General features: G+C 36.3%; 1 protein-coding gene across 6 annotated transcripts in view; it reads right to left on the bottom strand.

Moving 5' to 3' along the window:
* LOC124644831 (transient receptor potential cation channel subfamily A member 1) overlaps positions 1-15,444 on the bottom strand; it is a 97,596-nt gene that overhangs the window by 14,574 nt on the left and 67,578 nt on the right. For all 6 annotated transcript variants that reach the window (XM_047184431.1, XM_047184433.1, XM_047184432.1 and 3 more), the window contains exons 5-9: positions 6,602-6,692; positions 5,430-5,499; positions 5,087-5,212; positions 3,730-4,026; positions 3,234-3,473 (exon numbers count right to left, since the gene is read on the bottom strand). In XM_047184431.1, coding sequence (XP_047040387.1) covers positions 3,234-3,473; positions 3,730-4,026; positions 5,087-5,212; positions 5,430-5,499; positions 6,602-6,692 — 824 coding nt within the window. The remainder of the gene's footprint in view (positions 1-3,233; positions 3,474-3,729; positions 4,027-5,086; positions 5,213-5,429; positions 5,500-6,601; positions 6,693-15,444) is intronic.

The following is a 15,444-nucleotide window of genomic DNA, read 5'->3' as shown; positions in this document are numbered from 1 at the left end:
TAATGTAGGATTTCCGGCTAATGTAATGCCATTTGCAGAAAAAAATATTTTTGGCCTTAATGTCCTGTCATCAGTCTTGTTCCTGAGTTAGAAGAAGACATTTATCTCAGAAAATTGTAAAAGGTACTTATGTCACCAAATAGCTGAATGACGAAAAGTTGATTATGATGTCATAGGGAAAACTCAAACTATTCCTTTTTTAATTTCCATATCATATTAATTATTTTGAAAAAGCTTTCTGTACGTCGATTCTATAAAATTCTCACATTTCACTTCGACATCACTCTTACTTCGCATTCGGTTCAAAACGTTCTAAAGTTTCGTGATTGACATTGTCAAACTACACTAGCGCTACTCTTTCGAGCGTGTTGACGAGTTGAACTAAATTAAACTCGAGATTTTGACAGATCTGTCAAAATCTGTCTATCTATAGGTCTAGGTAGGGGAGAGATAGGAAAGGTACGAACCTTCACAAGCAGTGCTGTACATTTGGTCTAAAAATCAGCATCAAAAAGACAGAAGTGATGTCTTTAGACAATCACGGACGTCAAGAACTGGCCATTATGCTTGGTGAAGATGTGCTGAAGCAGGTCGATAAATTTCGATATTTGGGGAGCACTATAACATCAAAGTGCGACCTTGACGCCGAAATCAATAGCAGAATTGGTGCTGCAGCCGCTGCTTTCGGCAAATTCGACAAGAAGGTCTTCAGCTCCCATGACCTAAAGATATCCACAAAGGTCTCTGTGTATATGGCAGTTGTGTTGCCTTGTATACTCTACTCAGCGGAAACATGGACACCGTACCGACGCCACATCAAGCAACAAGACAGCTTCCACCTCAAATGTCTGCGCAAAATATTAAATATCCGTTAGTTTGATCGTGTGCGTAACACAGAAGTGTTGAGGGAAGCCAATGTAGGTGGCATTGAAGCATACCTCATGAGGAGACAGCTTCGTTGGTGCGGGCATGTACTGCGCATGCCGGATACTAGAGTGGCCAAGCGCATCCTCTACTCCGAGTTGCAGGAGGGCAAGCGGAAACGTGGCGGACAGCTGCTGCGATACAAGGATGTGCTGAAGCGCCACATGAAAAGCTGTTCCATTGACCCGTCTCAGTGGGAGAATCTGGCATCCAACCGCAGAGACTGGAGAAGCCGCGTTAAAGCCAAAGTCTTTGACTTTGAAGCACGCCGGCTTTCTGAGTTGGATGCCAAACGAGATGAGTTGAAAGCTCGACCACCTGTAGCTATCAACTACAACTTTGTGGCTGGTACCCTGACATGTCCGCAGTGTGCGCGGACTTTCACGCACAAAATTGGATACTCCAGCCACATGAGAGCACATGCACGCCATTAGGGTCGAAGTGGTCGCCGTTGCCGAAATCGGCGTGGAAGATTATTATTATTAGGGGAGAGATGGGCAGTTGGGAGACATGAGCACCCCCCTTTTATTCTGATTTGATCATAGTTTAGTTTTTTTTCATTGGGTAGTTTACGTTACCGACTGGTAACGGTGTTCATCCATAGACTATCTGTCATTTCTGTGAGTTGTCAAGAACAAACACTCGTAAAAGTAAATATTTTGTTGCGGTTTCGGATCGTTATAAAGAGAAAACTAATGAAAGGTATGTGTATTTTCTATTATTAATCTATTGTTTATTTACTAATCTATAAATTAAACTTAAATCCAAGCCTAAATACGTAGATTCTAAAAAAACACCGGTAACTTATATCGAAAATGTATACAGAGGGAGAAATGGGCATCTAGACTTGCGGGTGGTTTGGGCATGCCCAACGCCTATTATGTTCAGTTGAGGATTTTTAACTATTGTCAATTACAGAAAGATGCAGTTTAAATTCAAAAAGAATGGTTTGCGACGGGAAATTCCTAATGATTTTATATAACGAGCAATACAAGAGGTATCAAGAGGTTCAAAAATAAAAATAGCAGCTGATAAATATGGAGTCCCTAGATCAAGTAGGCAACGGTACCTCAAACAAGATTCTATAAAGGATTTTTCGCGCAGATTTATAACCTCACAAATTTTCACTGACGAAGAAGAACAAAAATTTACAAATTACCTATGGATACGAGGGTCAAACTGAAAGTTCTTAGAAAATCAGAAACTGATTACATTAACCAGTTATTAGTTTTATTATATGTTTTATTGTAGTGTTAGTACGTCGAACACAGCATTTGAGTCACCTCCGTTAAATCTTTCAATCATTTTACGGCACCAATCCACACTATGGAGTTTATGAGCCTCAGTCAAATTATGAGGTATCCACCGGGCGCAAAGCTTCCTGACCGCTAAATGTTCGTGGAGGATTTTTTGCACTTGACTCATAACGATGCCTAAGCTTGTCCGAATCTGCTGATAGGTCACTCTTTTGTCAGTCTCTATCATACGCCGCACAACACAGATGTTATCTTCAGTCGTCGCCGTAGAAGGCCGTCCCTCACGTAAATCATCAGTGAGATTAGTGCGACCACGTTTAAACTCATTAAACCAGTTGTAAACAGTCGCACGAGATGGGGCTTCATCGTGAAAGGCCAATCGTAGTCTATCATAACTTTCTTGTTGACTTAAATGACATCGAAAGTCATAAAAAATCATTGCACGAAAATTTTCTCGTGTTAAATTCATGTTGACGTGACACAGACAATTTTCAATTTGCCGCCAAATCGTAAAACAAATGAATTAAATATATACTCAGTAATATTGGCAAAGAGTTCTTTTTTCAAATTATAGAATTATTTTTTTATTATATTGTTTATAAGTGGCCAGTTCTAAGAACTTTCAGTTTGACCCTCGTATAAAGTGATTTATAGATGCCCAAGCCTCCCACATGGTATGTCCAAGCCTCCCTACCATAGGAAGCATTGGACACTTTTGACTTAGTTTATAAAATATCTCGTAATGTTGAAACTGATTGTAATTTTTAGGAAAGCTCTTTGATTATATCTAGCCAAACATAAGAAGTGGCAATAAAAGTTGATAATCAATCTGATTTTTTATGCAATAAATAGTGAAAAAGTGCCCATCCCTCCCCTGCCTCCCCTAAAGCATGAAATGACTTTTCGAATCGAAGTGAAATGCGAGTTGTTGTTCGAATTTTATAGAATCGCAGTACTGTAGGGCAAATGTAAAACATTTGAAAAAGTCATCAAATACGTTTTCATTGTATCTAGACCACATAATTCATAAAGAAAAGAGGTAAGGACACTTACCAAAGTATGCACAGTTCTCCACCCAGCCCTAGAAGCAGCGAGAAGCAACGGCGACCTGCGCTCCTTATCCAGAGGATTGATGTCAGAACCCTCAGAAATAAGGTAGTTGACGATGTCCGGATGGTCAAACATGGCTGCGCAGTGGACAGGAGTCATCTTCTGAACATCGCAGGACGTTAAGCAAGCAAGTTTCTCCGTCGGCTGCATTGTGAACATCAGCTTCACAATCTCAAGGGCACCCTGGAAAGTACATAAACATTCTCAGAATATGGAAAGATCTAACAAATGTACAGCAATAAACCATATAAATATGCTTTCTTCAGTAATAATCGTTAAGACTACGTCCTCAGCCGCTTGCTTTCAGAAGATTAGTGCTACCGTACTTTGCTAAGCGTACCGAAGAAACTCAATCAAAGTTTTCCACTTAATCTTCCAGTGCAGTTCTTAATAATAGGCGTTCTAGTAAGATTCTAAGAGCTTAGTTATTACGACGTACCTGAGCGCAAGCCAGATGTACGGGTGTAGATAGATCGTACTGCTGGGTTGAAATCTTTGCTCCAGATTTGAGGCAAAGTTCGACGGCTTTGATGTCTCCTCCATGCACAGCGGAATGCAGAGGCACATTCCCTTCATTGTCGTACAAGGATATCATCGATTCTCTTGTACAGCCTTTGGATTCTCCCCATTGGAGGAACACCTCCATTGTTCTTGACGAAGCGTTCTTAGCCGCTTCGTGGATCGGGTAATACCCGTTGTTGCAAGCTCTCTTGCACTCAGCGCCTAAGTCTGTGATCTGTGTCGATGTAAACTAGCATAAATATAAAAATGTTTTGGTTATGCTGTAAGTGCTCTGAAAGAGAATATTAAAAGGGAAAATTTTGAAAATAACATTATAAATCATTTTGAAAAAAAAAACCTTACTTGTCTTCAGTTGAATACTGAAACTGAACTTCACTTTCCAAGTCCTGGTTTTATTTTGTTGTGCCAATTAGAATTATGTTTAAGTTCACTGCCAATAGGTAAAGGTGAAGTATAATTAATCCATGACTGTATTTATTTTGATTAGATAGATGGATGGATAAATAGTAAATTACTTTGTCAGTAAAGTAACTAACTATCCTTTGTCTAAACAACAGAAGTGACACTCTCGTTTGCAAACAGCTCACTATGTATTATCTACGCCGACAATAACAACATGATGGATGACACACTACCACTCAGGGTCTCGTAGGCAGAGTAATCTTGACAATGACCGTAACTCCTCCGTGTAAACAAACACGGTGCATCTTATAATGTAACATTGACAAAGCGTCAATTCCCTCCTACACAGACACCATTATAGATTGGTTGCTTCTCCCATAGGATCGTGACGAATAGTACCCGATCCAATGTCGTAAGTACGAGGAATATCGACTATGGAATATGGAGTTGCATGACTATAATTACTTTGCCACATCCCATAAACAAGCCTACCAGAGCTTCGAGATGTCTACCGAGACATCGAGATTGTTTGAAAGTTACCAAGGCTCTGGTACACATTGACTACTGACTTAAAAATCTAGGTTTCAAGATATTTTCAATTATAACGTTACTTATGTTATGTGAATTATGGTATTTTAAATTCACTTCAATTACAACGTTGCTTAAGGTGCGTCTACACGGTGTATGTAGCTGGAGCAAGTTAACATGCCCAAGTGACAAGTGCTCGCGATTGGGTATTTTGCTTTACATGCGCGAGTCACTGGACCCGCACGTTTTTAAAATGCTTGTAAACCGCACATGTGCCTCAACATGCGGAAGCTACTTGCACTGTGTAGATGCAGCGTTATGGTATGAATTATTGTATAAATTACCAGTATTTTGGCGCAGATGTCGTGGTCGTGTATGGCAGCGAAGTGAAGAGCCGTACGTCCGTGCTCGCCTCCAAGCTCCACGTTGAATTGGTCTTTATACTTCGTAAAAGTTTGAAGGACCGAAACCTGAATTAGGAGATTTTTTCCAAAAGTCACATAAAGTTGTGGAAGTTAGAGTCAAAATATTCTTGTATAAGTAGGTGGTTGTGAAAGTCGACCAAATATTTTTTTGTTTATAAGTAAATTGTTATCTTTCAATGGTTTGATAAAGTTTTCAGATACTAAGTTTCAACCAGGAAATCCAAAATAAGTCTAAAACTGTATTTAAGTTATTTGAACTTACTCTATTCAATTCAGTGGCCAGATGAAGAGCTCCTTGGCTTTTATCGTTCAAGATGCTGGTATCTACTCGACTGAAATAAAACGAACGAAAAAATTTCAATAAACGTCAATGATACAAATAACATAAAAGTTATTTTCAAAAAACCTTTTCATCAGTAGAACGACAACTGTGAAAGCTTTTAAAGTTCAAAAAATCCTTTGTCAAAAAGAAATCTCTAGAGTCAGTGCAAAACGTACACAACGAATACGAAGAGAAGTCACAAAACCATGAATTTTAAAAATAAACTGACACCACACGCTTTCCTATTTATTTCCTGTTATAATTTTAGAACAATCAAGTTACAGAAGGAAGCATGGAATTTGCATGACACGTGTAAAAACGTAAGTACACGAACCTTTTCACGCAGCAATCCTGTAAATGAATTATGAAGATGCATTCTATTTGTTAACTGGACAACCGCCCGTTGACAACGACATTTAACTGGCTTGCACGTGTAAAGTTCCTATTCCATACAATTTGCGAAACTGCTTATGTTTTTACGTACTTTGTAAATAAAAGTTGGTCTCGAACGAAACATGAAAATTTGTGTAAAATTTTGTAACAGTTTTGGTTTCACTTTGTAATAAATGTAACCTTTTTGGTAACAAAGTCATTTGTTATGATGAAGTCCAGTAAACTTTTGTAAATCAAAGTTCGAAACAGTTTCGTAATTTTTGTTTATATAATGAGCGTGGTCGAACTTTTGTACAACTAATAAAATCAAACACACGTGCAAAAAATTTGGGCCAATGTTTCGGTACATTTTTTTATGTTTTAAAATGTGTAGAGCCTACCCTTTGATAACGTCGTATTTCAACGTATGATGAAAAATTGAAACAATATTGAAAACCTCATTCAATCTTAATAAATTGACAAATACCAACTACAAACCCTTTACTCGCGCAAACTTGCAAAACCTTGTGAAGGATTTTTATTTCAATAGAGATGACTCTTCAAATAATAGTAATTTAAACACTCGATGGAACTCATTAGAGAAATGATAAAGGAAAATTACAGAGTTTTAAAAATTATCATTAACGTAAAATATATGACGAGATTTCTTCCCTGTAAGAAAGCTCAAGCAGTGACTTTAATAGTTCAAAAGGCTTAACAAAAACGAACTCAGTACTTACTGTTGAAGCAAGAACTCGATGGCATCCAACGCCACGTTCTCCACAGCCACATGGAGTGGGGTGTTGCCAAAATTATCCTTAGCGTTCAAATCTGAAACAATAATCTTCTATTAGTTAAGACAACTTTCGTTTTTGAAAGGTAAATAGAAATGGTGCAATTTGCTTCAGTGCTCGTTGCTCACTTTGACTAGAATATAAGAGAACGAGGCCCGTTATTTTCATTGAACAAAAAAAAAAAAAATATGTTATAGGCAATGTATATAATCCGGCATTGTACAGAATGCCTAGGCATAGTATAAATTGCCTCAAAAAATACGTTACGTACATTACCTATGCGTCAACCGGCATTCTATACGATGCCTAGGTATTCCAACATTTCACTCATTACCTGGACGACCCCGGCATTCTATACAATACCTAGGAAATGCATAGGATGCCTACATTATACACGTTGCCTATAACATATACAAACTTTTGAATTGGGACGACAGCGTCGGCTAGAAATCGGTTTCTTAACCAATAAGTTGTGAGAGAGGGATACTTATAATATCAATGAGGATGCACACAGCTCTCCTAATACCTCTTTGAACCGCTTTTAGACATAAAGGTTCATTGATACTAATAAAAGAAATACTATAGGACCCTGAAAGCTGCTAACTGCTCTGAATGAGTAATAAAAACCTTCAGTTCTTCTAGGTTTTATCATTTGCCTTGAGGTACGTATTGGCATTGTTTTTCTATACTTTTTTCTATAAAATAATAATAATAAGTTTATATAACCCGTAATTGGTTTACCTGTAAGGAAAAATCAGAAGAACCCTTTTTAACTTACGACCGCAAAGATATGTACCTAACTTCGTTTGTGAGTGTGAAAAAATCCTATGGTTTTTCCTTTGGGTATTTATTATATTACAGAAAAAAATGGGACACTGCTAAGCAACAAGGTTCAGTTTCTAGTCAGGCAAACATCTCATTAGTCGGATACTAGCGACGGCAAAATGAAGCGCTATCCAAGATTGAGACCAAAATCCCTAAGTCCGAAAAGATATTGAGTTACCCAAAACCTACCTACTGTCCTTTTTACACACGACATCAACTCTGGTAGCTATATTTTCATATTATTTTCTTTACAACATTATAAAGTTGCTTTATCAAAAGTGTTAAACCATGGCCAGTTTAATTTTAAACCGATTGGCAATTGTTTTTGGAATAAAAAGAATATAAACGTTCTCATCATGAGATAACAGATGAGGGTATATAACGTTCCTACAACCATATCAAAGACAATATTATAAGGGTCCGTGAACAAAAAGGAATTATCCTTGATCTAGTTTGTCTATGATTGATACGCTTCTAGTTTTCTACAACTTTGTGTTGGCAACCAGTGCATTCGTTATTGGAAAAGTTGTTACTATAGACATTGGAAACCTTTTATTTACCTTGAAAAGTGGTGACATGTGCATGATTATTGAAGCTTGAATAATTTATGTCTAGAATATTATGACACAACTTCAGATCCTCTCAAAGTTTTCATTTAAAACTGATTCCGTTCACTAGCGGTTCAAAAGCCAGCGAATGGCAGACTTTCGTTTGTTTTCGTAAGGAAGGTCTGGCGGTCAATAAGGGTTATGGCACAGTATAGTGGCACCGCGACAGCACGGCTCGACACCAGCATTTAAGTTGTCATTCAATTTAGAGCATTAAATCGTGTATATTATAATATATTTCGTAATATCAATATGAAAAAGCCAACGGCGAGCAGTCAGCGCGCTTGCCGCTACCACACAACTCGACTCACCGCCCGCGTGCTGCAAGCGAGCGGACCTCATGCGTACAGCGCGCCGACAGCATGCTCATTACGCGCCGACTATTACTATTCAATCATAACTGTCTTAAAATAATATTGAGTTTGCGGTGACAGCAAGCTTACAGCTCGCGGCCGGCGCGCGGACGGCGAGCTTGCACCTTGCGGACAACGCGTAGTTAGCGCGCTGACAGCTAGCCGTAGTCTAAATTCGAGGCGACGCCGTGCTGTTTCGGTGCCGCTATAATGTGCCATGACCTTAAGTCTTCATCTATAAGACTAGGGTTCGAAATACCATTACTGCCAAAAACCAGTTGCAGGGAACTTGCTTCACCGTTGAAAGTATCTTTCAATTCATTGATTGTAAACGGACAAAGGTCATATGCATAAAAAATAATACTATTCAGCTACTCTCCAGGGTCAATGGTTGGTACAGGTGATATCTTATACGTTAGTTAATAATATTAAGAGAAATAAGACACCATTTATATAACTCCTCTTAATGCGATAAGGACTGACTTTTGCAGCGGTCAGTTCAACTGATCATTATTTTTTTTTTAAAGCAATGTTACCATATGCCTAACCCAACTAACTTCGGGTTGGCTTCCAGTCTAAATGCAGCAGAGTACCAGTTTTTTTACAACGAGCGACTACTTATCTCCGCAACACGCTTACCAGAGCAACCCCACACGTCGGGCTTCAGACTACCCCAATTGCCCATCCACGGACCGACCGTGCTAAGCGTTGCTTAACTTCATGATCGATTAATCTGCATGGCTTAGACTTAGCCCACAAGCTCTTCGTCACATACTTCCAAATAAATCGACGAGTAGTAAGTAAGTTGAAGCGTAGACTAACACATCTTTCATAACTTTTTGTAAACATGCTACAGTTATCTTTTAAGTATAATATACCAGAAAAAGATTTTTAGCAAGTATATCTAAGGGCAAAAAAGTGTGAGACCACGAAAACTATGTTGTTCCATCTTTTGATTTATAACGCAACAAACTTCAATATTTCTGCATTTTAAACTTAATTAACGTAAGTAACTCATACGCAATCTCGTTAGTTCATCTTTGCGTAGATATAGTGAAAGTGAGGCGTAAGCTACTAATGATTGTACATATCCAGGCCATGGTCGTCACTGTTTTCTGAAGGGTGAAATTGCATATTTTCTGTACTGAAACAGGATTCAGTTGACATTGAACAAAATGCAGTCAAAGTAACAATATATAGCTTTTAATTCTTGGTACATATTATGTACTATACTGCTACCAATTATGCTCTTAAATAAATAAATAATTTTTATGTCTTAAATAAAAATAATTTATTAAACGTTAAATATCATTCATTGTCATTTCGGAATAGATCATAATTGGTCATAAAAAAAATCATTTTTGTAAAAGTTTCCAAAAGTTAATTTAAATTAAAAATGTTTCCTTTGCCAAAACTAAAAACGAAAACAATAATATAATAACAAAGAAATTAGTTTAATCCTATGACCAAGACCGGAAAATAATCCCTTTGTCGCATAAATATAAAAGCGCGTTTCCGCGAACATTAAATGAGAAAAGTATCATAGGCCATATTTCCTTACGATGTTTACCTTCGCCTGAGGCATCCACAATAAACTTAGGGATTATAACCCGTAAACCATCAAGTTAGTACGGAAGATTAAGAAAAAGACTTCCTTGAATCTCAACCAAACTTGGGGCCCATACATACTCTGAGTCCATAACTAATCTAAGTCTAACTAAATGTAAGGTTTATCATCAAGTCTAACTGAATTTCATCCAGTACTCAACTCCCAATTAGCTGATATCCAAAACCTCAGTTTCAAACTGATTGTCCGGAAACAGCAAGCTTTTAGTCGGCCGATAGTTTGGTGGCCGTGCGCATATTACTACGATCAGGTATCCGGCCATTATCAGATTGGGTAAAAAGTTTTGATTAGATTCGCGAGCACCTTCAAAACATATTGTCAACTAACCGTCGGGCAAAATATCGGCCAACAGTTAAGTCTGCAGTGTGCATAGGCTCTACCATAGTACCTTTTGATGGTACCTACTGAATTTTTCCCGCGTGGGTATGCTATGTAGATAAAAACAAACGTTATCATAAGAGGTACAATAATATATTATTGAACGTACAAGATCTTTGGTAAGACTGGATAAGATGATGATGTAGCTACAAAACTTGGACTTTCTTTGTATTTCAAATTGTTTACATGTATGGACTGTGACTAACCAAGCTGAATCGATCCTTGAGGCTATTACTTTAGCCAGAATTCTACAAATATAGAACAAGACATAATAAAGGATAATTAATGAATTATTTCTTTTATCTGTGGATGTTTCTTATGATGCGAGCTAGAATTAGTAATACGATACATTTGCCAATGTTAAAGCTAATGATTCTTACAAGGTAAGGCTATGTTTTTATAAACAACAGAAATTATTAGCAGCTTTGGTTTTGTTTTGTCTACGTATTGGCGAAATATAAAATTATTGTCTCTATGGTTGAGTGGTTGACAGTATAGGGCTTATTACACTTGACTAAATTCAGTCGTCTAAATGATTCAGTCACTAAATTCAGTCAAATGTAATCGCATTTAGGAAGGTAGGTTTCATTAAATCATTTAGAAACCTAATTAGACAAACCTAATCAGACGACTGAATTTAGTCATATGTAATAAGCCCTTAAGGCTGTCGAGCGAGAGGTGTTTGATTCCTGGGTCAGATATTGACTGTTAGCCGATATAGTTATGTTATATGATTGTTTTAAACTAGCCATTTTCCCGCGGTTTCACTCGCGTCCCGTGGGAACTACTGCTCATACACAGATAATGTAGCTTTCTAATGGTAAAAGATTTTTTTAACTCGGTCCCGTAGTTTTTGGATTTATTCGTTACAAACAAACAATTTTTTCCTCTTTGTAATACTAGCAAAGAAGTATAGATACAGTGTATATAAGTACAGTGACTCTCATGTCTCTTAGCTAAATCTTATTTTGTATATATTTTTTACAGTGCGAGAACAATGGCGACTGATTGTGAAGCTTTCTATTACCCCTGATATGACGAACACGACCACCCTGCCAAGAGTGTGACGAAAAAGAAGATTTTATAGTTTTCGCTTAAACAATTAAATTATATAAGGTTAATAGCAACTGAAATTATTGTTCTATCTAGACTTAACTGCAGGTATTTTATTGTTCTAACTTAAGGCGCTGAATGCCGAAATTGGCTTGTCTCAAAAAGTTTTTTGGCCAAATCTACACAGTTTTTGACGGCGAAAAAATATATATTAATCTTAAACATATTTCAGAGAACCCTGTTATTTCAAAACACGTTTTAGAAATATTTACTCGACACAATTTTTTTTAAACTTACCTCTAAAATGATCTTCCAATAAAAATATCTGTATTACACATTATTACAAATTTTATCAACGTGCATTGATACAATTTGTAACATTAACGAGTCCATATGTAAATACAGAAATTGGTTAATTTTTATTTTTGATTACTAAACACATTTTAAAGCTATTAATTTATATGTATGTTACGAACGCTACGAACGTCGTGTCAAATGGCTTCTCTCTCTTTCTCTCGCGTACGTAAATACGTACGTGTTTTGGGTGCATTCAGCCCCTTAAGATGTGTTTTTTTCATTTTCTCTTTACAAAACGTGCTGTATAAGTGATCAAATATACATATATCCTCCGAGCCTTTTCCCCAACTATGTTTAGGTCGGCTTCCAGTCTAACCGGATGTAGCTGAGTACCAGTGCTTTACAAGGAGCGACTGACCTCCTCACCTCAACCCAGTTACAACCAATACCCCTTGGTTAGACTGGTGTCAGACTTACTGGCTTCTGACTACCCGTAAAGACTGCAAAGGATGTTCAATGACAGCCTGGACCTACAGTTTACCGTGCCATCCGAAACACAGTCATCTAAAGTAAAAGCCAAAGTAATGTCATAAAGTAAAAGTAACGTTCAAATTAGTTTTTTCAAGGCTAAAGTAACAGCAAAACTAATAGATAAAACGAATTTGACCGTTACTTTTACTTTTGATGAAGAAACTGGCTGTAAGATATACTTACGGCCAGTTTCTTCATCAAACTTAAAAGTCAAAGTAATTTCTAAAGTAAAAGTAACGGTCAAATTCGTTTTTTCAAGGCTAAAGTGACAGCAAAACTAATAGAAAAAGCGAATTTTACCTTTACTTTTACTTTAGACATTACTTTGATTTTTACTTTGGATTTTACTTTTGATGAAGAAATTGTCTGTTAGAAAGTACATAAAACATACTTACAACATAATGTTCACAACATTTGTAATTCAAAAGAAAATAAAGCTTTTTGTAATTATAGTTAGGAAAAAGTTGGGCAGACGACGATAATATCTAGGTACATACATAGATAATCACATAAAATAGCCAAAAGTGTTCTTTTATTCAAATATGTATGTACATAATAATCTCCTCACATCCCCTATAGCATAAGATATATCTTAATTGCTATCTATATAGATATATAGATAGCATATTCTTCACTTTAAGTAAGTACTCAAGCTCTGGTAAGAAGAGTTTTAAATATAAAATGAAACGTTAAGTTTCCACATAGGCCGAAAATAGTAAATACCTACCCAGAATAAAGTCAGCAAAAATTATACACGAAGTTTTTACTATAAACTACCAATATGTTATACACTTAGTTTCATTTTAAAACTATAACAGTGTAAAAAACTAAATAGTTTTTTTAAGTTTACAACAAAACTTTTGAATGATGTATAAAAGCAAATATAAACTTTTATGAGTCACTTCGATACGAGAGCTAAGGTTCATGAAACTAACGCTTGTTATCATTTGGATTTAAAGATAAAACATATATTTATTTTATTTTAATAGGTACATTGTCAGATCTAAGGCAACATACAGTACTTAAATCTGAAGTCTAGTTACTCCTGTACACAGCATTCAATATTTAAAAAGCTCTATTAGAGACATTAATATGCATATTATTGACTGTATCGTAATTCAATTTAATATTAATATGCCTGTTTCATATGCTAAACAAATTATAATTCATTGATGTAGAATAATTTATACGGCTATCAATGAAAACATAACCTAAAAATTTGAGTTGGCTAAAAACAAACTTTCGAGCTTAAAGTTCAAACTGATATCATCTTCTCTGGTTCCGTTTAAAATCATAACATTTAAACTAAGATGGATACACTACAATAGTTAGTTAGTATTAATAATAATTGAAAGACGAGAAAGAAAAGAAGTCCATACAAAATCAAAACAAAACAAAAGATTCAAACTCACCAGCACCGCCGTGAACGAGAAATCCCAAGACAACCGTATTATTCTGCTTAGTAAAGCAATGTGATCCCGAACCACCACGTATGCCGAAGGACGCAAGCCTCAATGACATTTCAAGCACGGATTGCAGAACATTCGACATTTTGGAGTACCAGTCAACATTACCAGGGGTGTGCAACAAGTTACCGCGGCCACGGAAGTTTGCAAAATGTTCAATCGCTTATTTTAACTGCCTAGGGTGCTGTGCGCCTGCGTTATGGCCGGGCGAAGGGGGTGATTTGTCCGAGACGCCATTGTGGGCTAATGTTCATGGCTTGTTTTGGCGGGGGATAAGCAGACATGGTAGTCAGATTTATTGGTCACAGCCTTTTGTCGTCTACAATTATATGACTTTGCTTTCCAATTTATTTGATGATGATACTCTTTGGATGGATGACTTAAAAAATGTACAAAGTTTTTTTTTACTTTCCAGATTTTCTGTATTATCTTTGCTATCTTTTTTAGTGTGCAAACGTGATTTAATTATATCGGGTATTTTGTACCTAATAACATTAATCCTATCATATTATACTTTTTGATATTCTATGGCGAATTATAAAAAAAAATACTTAATTCATTCAGTGGTTTGGTCACAGGAGTAACTTTTCGTTTTCATAATTTATAGCATCATGTGTAAAGCAGAGATAAAGTTAGGAGTATCGAATGTTTTGACCAGTTGACAGCTGTCAGTTTTCAAGGGAGAATTACAGTTATTTGTAATGACTGACTCATAAATGGTGTTCTAATTCTCGCATGTTTTTATTCTATTCACTTTGTTTGAAAAAATCATTTTTCATTTTAGCGTATTTTATTTATGCTAATCAACATAATATATTAACCAGTATATTAACGTATTTAATTTAATGTAATCAGGTACGATACAATTTTTCTCACACGGATCAATTTAATTACCGGGTGCAAGTTACCTACACTTCTCTACAATGTAATTAGAAACTGTATTATGACCAAAATTATAATAAATATTATAATTGATAATTTTATCTTACCATGTACGTCTTGTATTACAGCATTACAAAATGTCATGTCATTTCTCATGATCACTCGTACTTATATTTCTTTTTGTAAACCGTATTAAAATTGTGTTTTTTTTCAAAGGGTAGGAAAGTTATGGGGTTCGTTGTGTATATGCAACACATTGCAACACACACACTGTAGCAATGTAATCTTATAAATATGTTACCTCAAAGCGCGCGGAACGCACTCGTTACATGTACATCTCAGTGACAATACAATATTAGGACAGTGACCATCTCTTTCATTTATCTCCAGGTACACATTCACCTAAATATTATTGCCTTTTTATTTCTGCAAACAACAACTTTTGTTATAAGTACGAGTTTACTTCGCTTTGAATCCAATCCGGAATAAAAAAAACTCAACTCCAGGCATGCTCTATCTTCATTTTCCATCTTTATCCGTTCAGCCACCTACTTAAAATCCTTTTTGCAAACTGAGCGCTTCTTATTGTGGCTTAATTTTGGTTATTTTAATTTGTAACCACTTAGATGTTCTTTGAAGTGACCAAAGCCATTAGAAAAGACATAGAAAAGCAAAATCAAAGCCTACAATAACACCTACACACGTTGAAAATTACAAAAACAAACTGGGGCACGATTCTGCTAATTTTATTTAAGCGACATACGGTTCA

This window comes from Helicoverpa zea, chromosome 31 (assembly GCF_022581195.2).
Source record: "Helicoverpa zea isolate HzStark_Cry1AcR chromosome 31, ilHelZeax1.1, whole genome shotgun sequence".
Lineage (NCBI taxonomy): Eukaryota > Metazoa > Arthropoda > Insecta > Lepidoptera > Noctuidae > Helicoverpa > Helicoverpa zea.
Note: the sequence above shows the minus strand (reverse complement) of the source record. Positions and strands in the feature narration are given on the sequence as shown.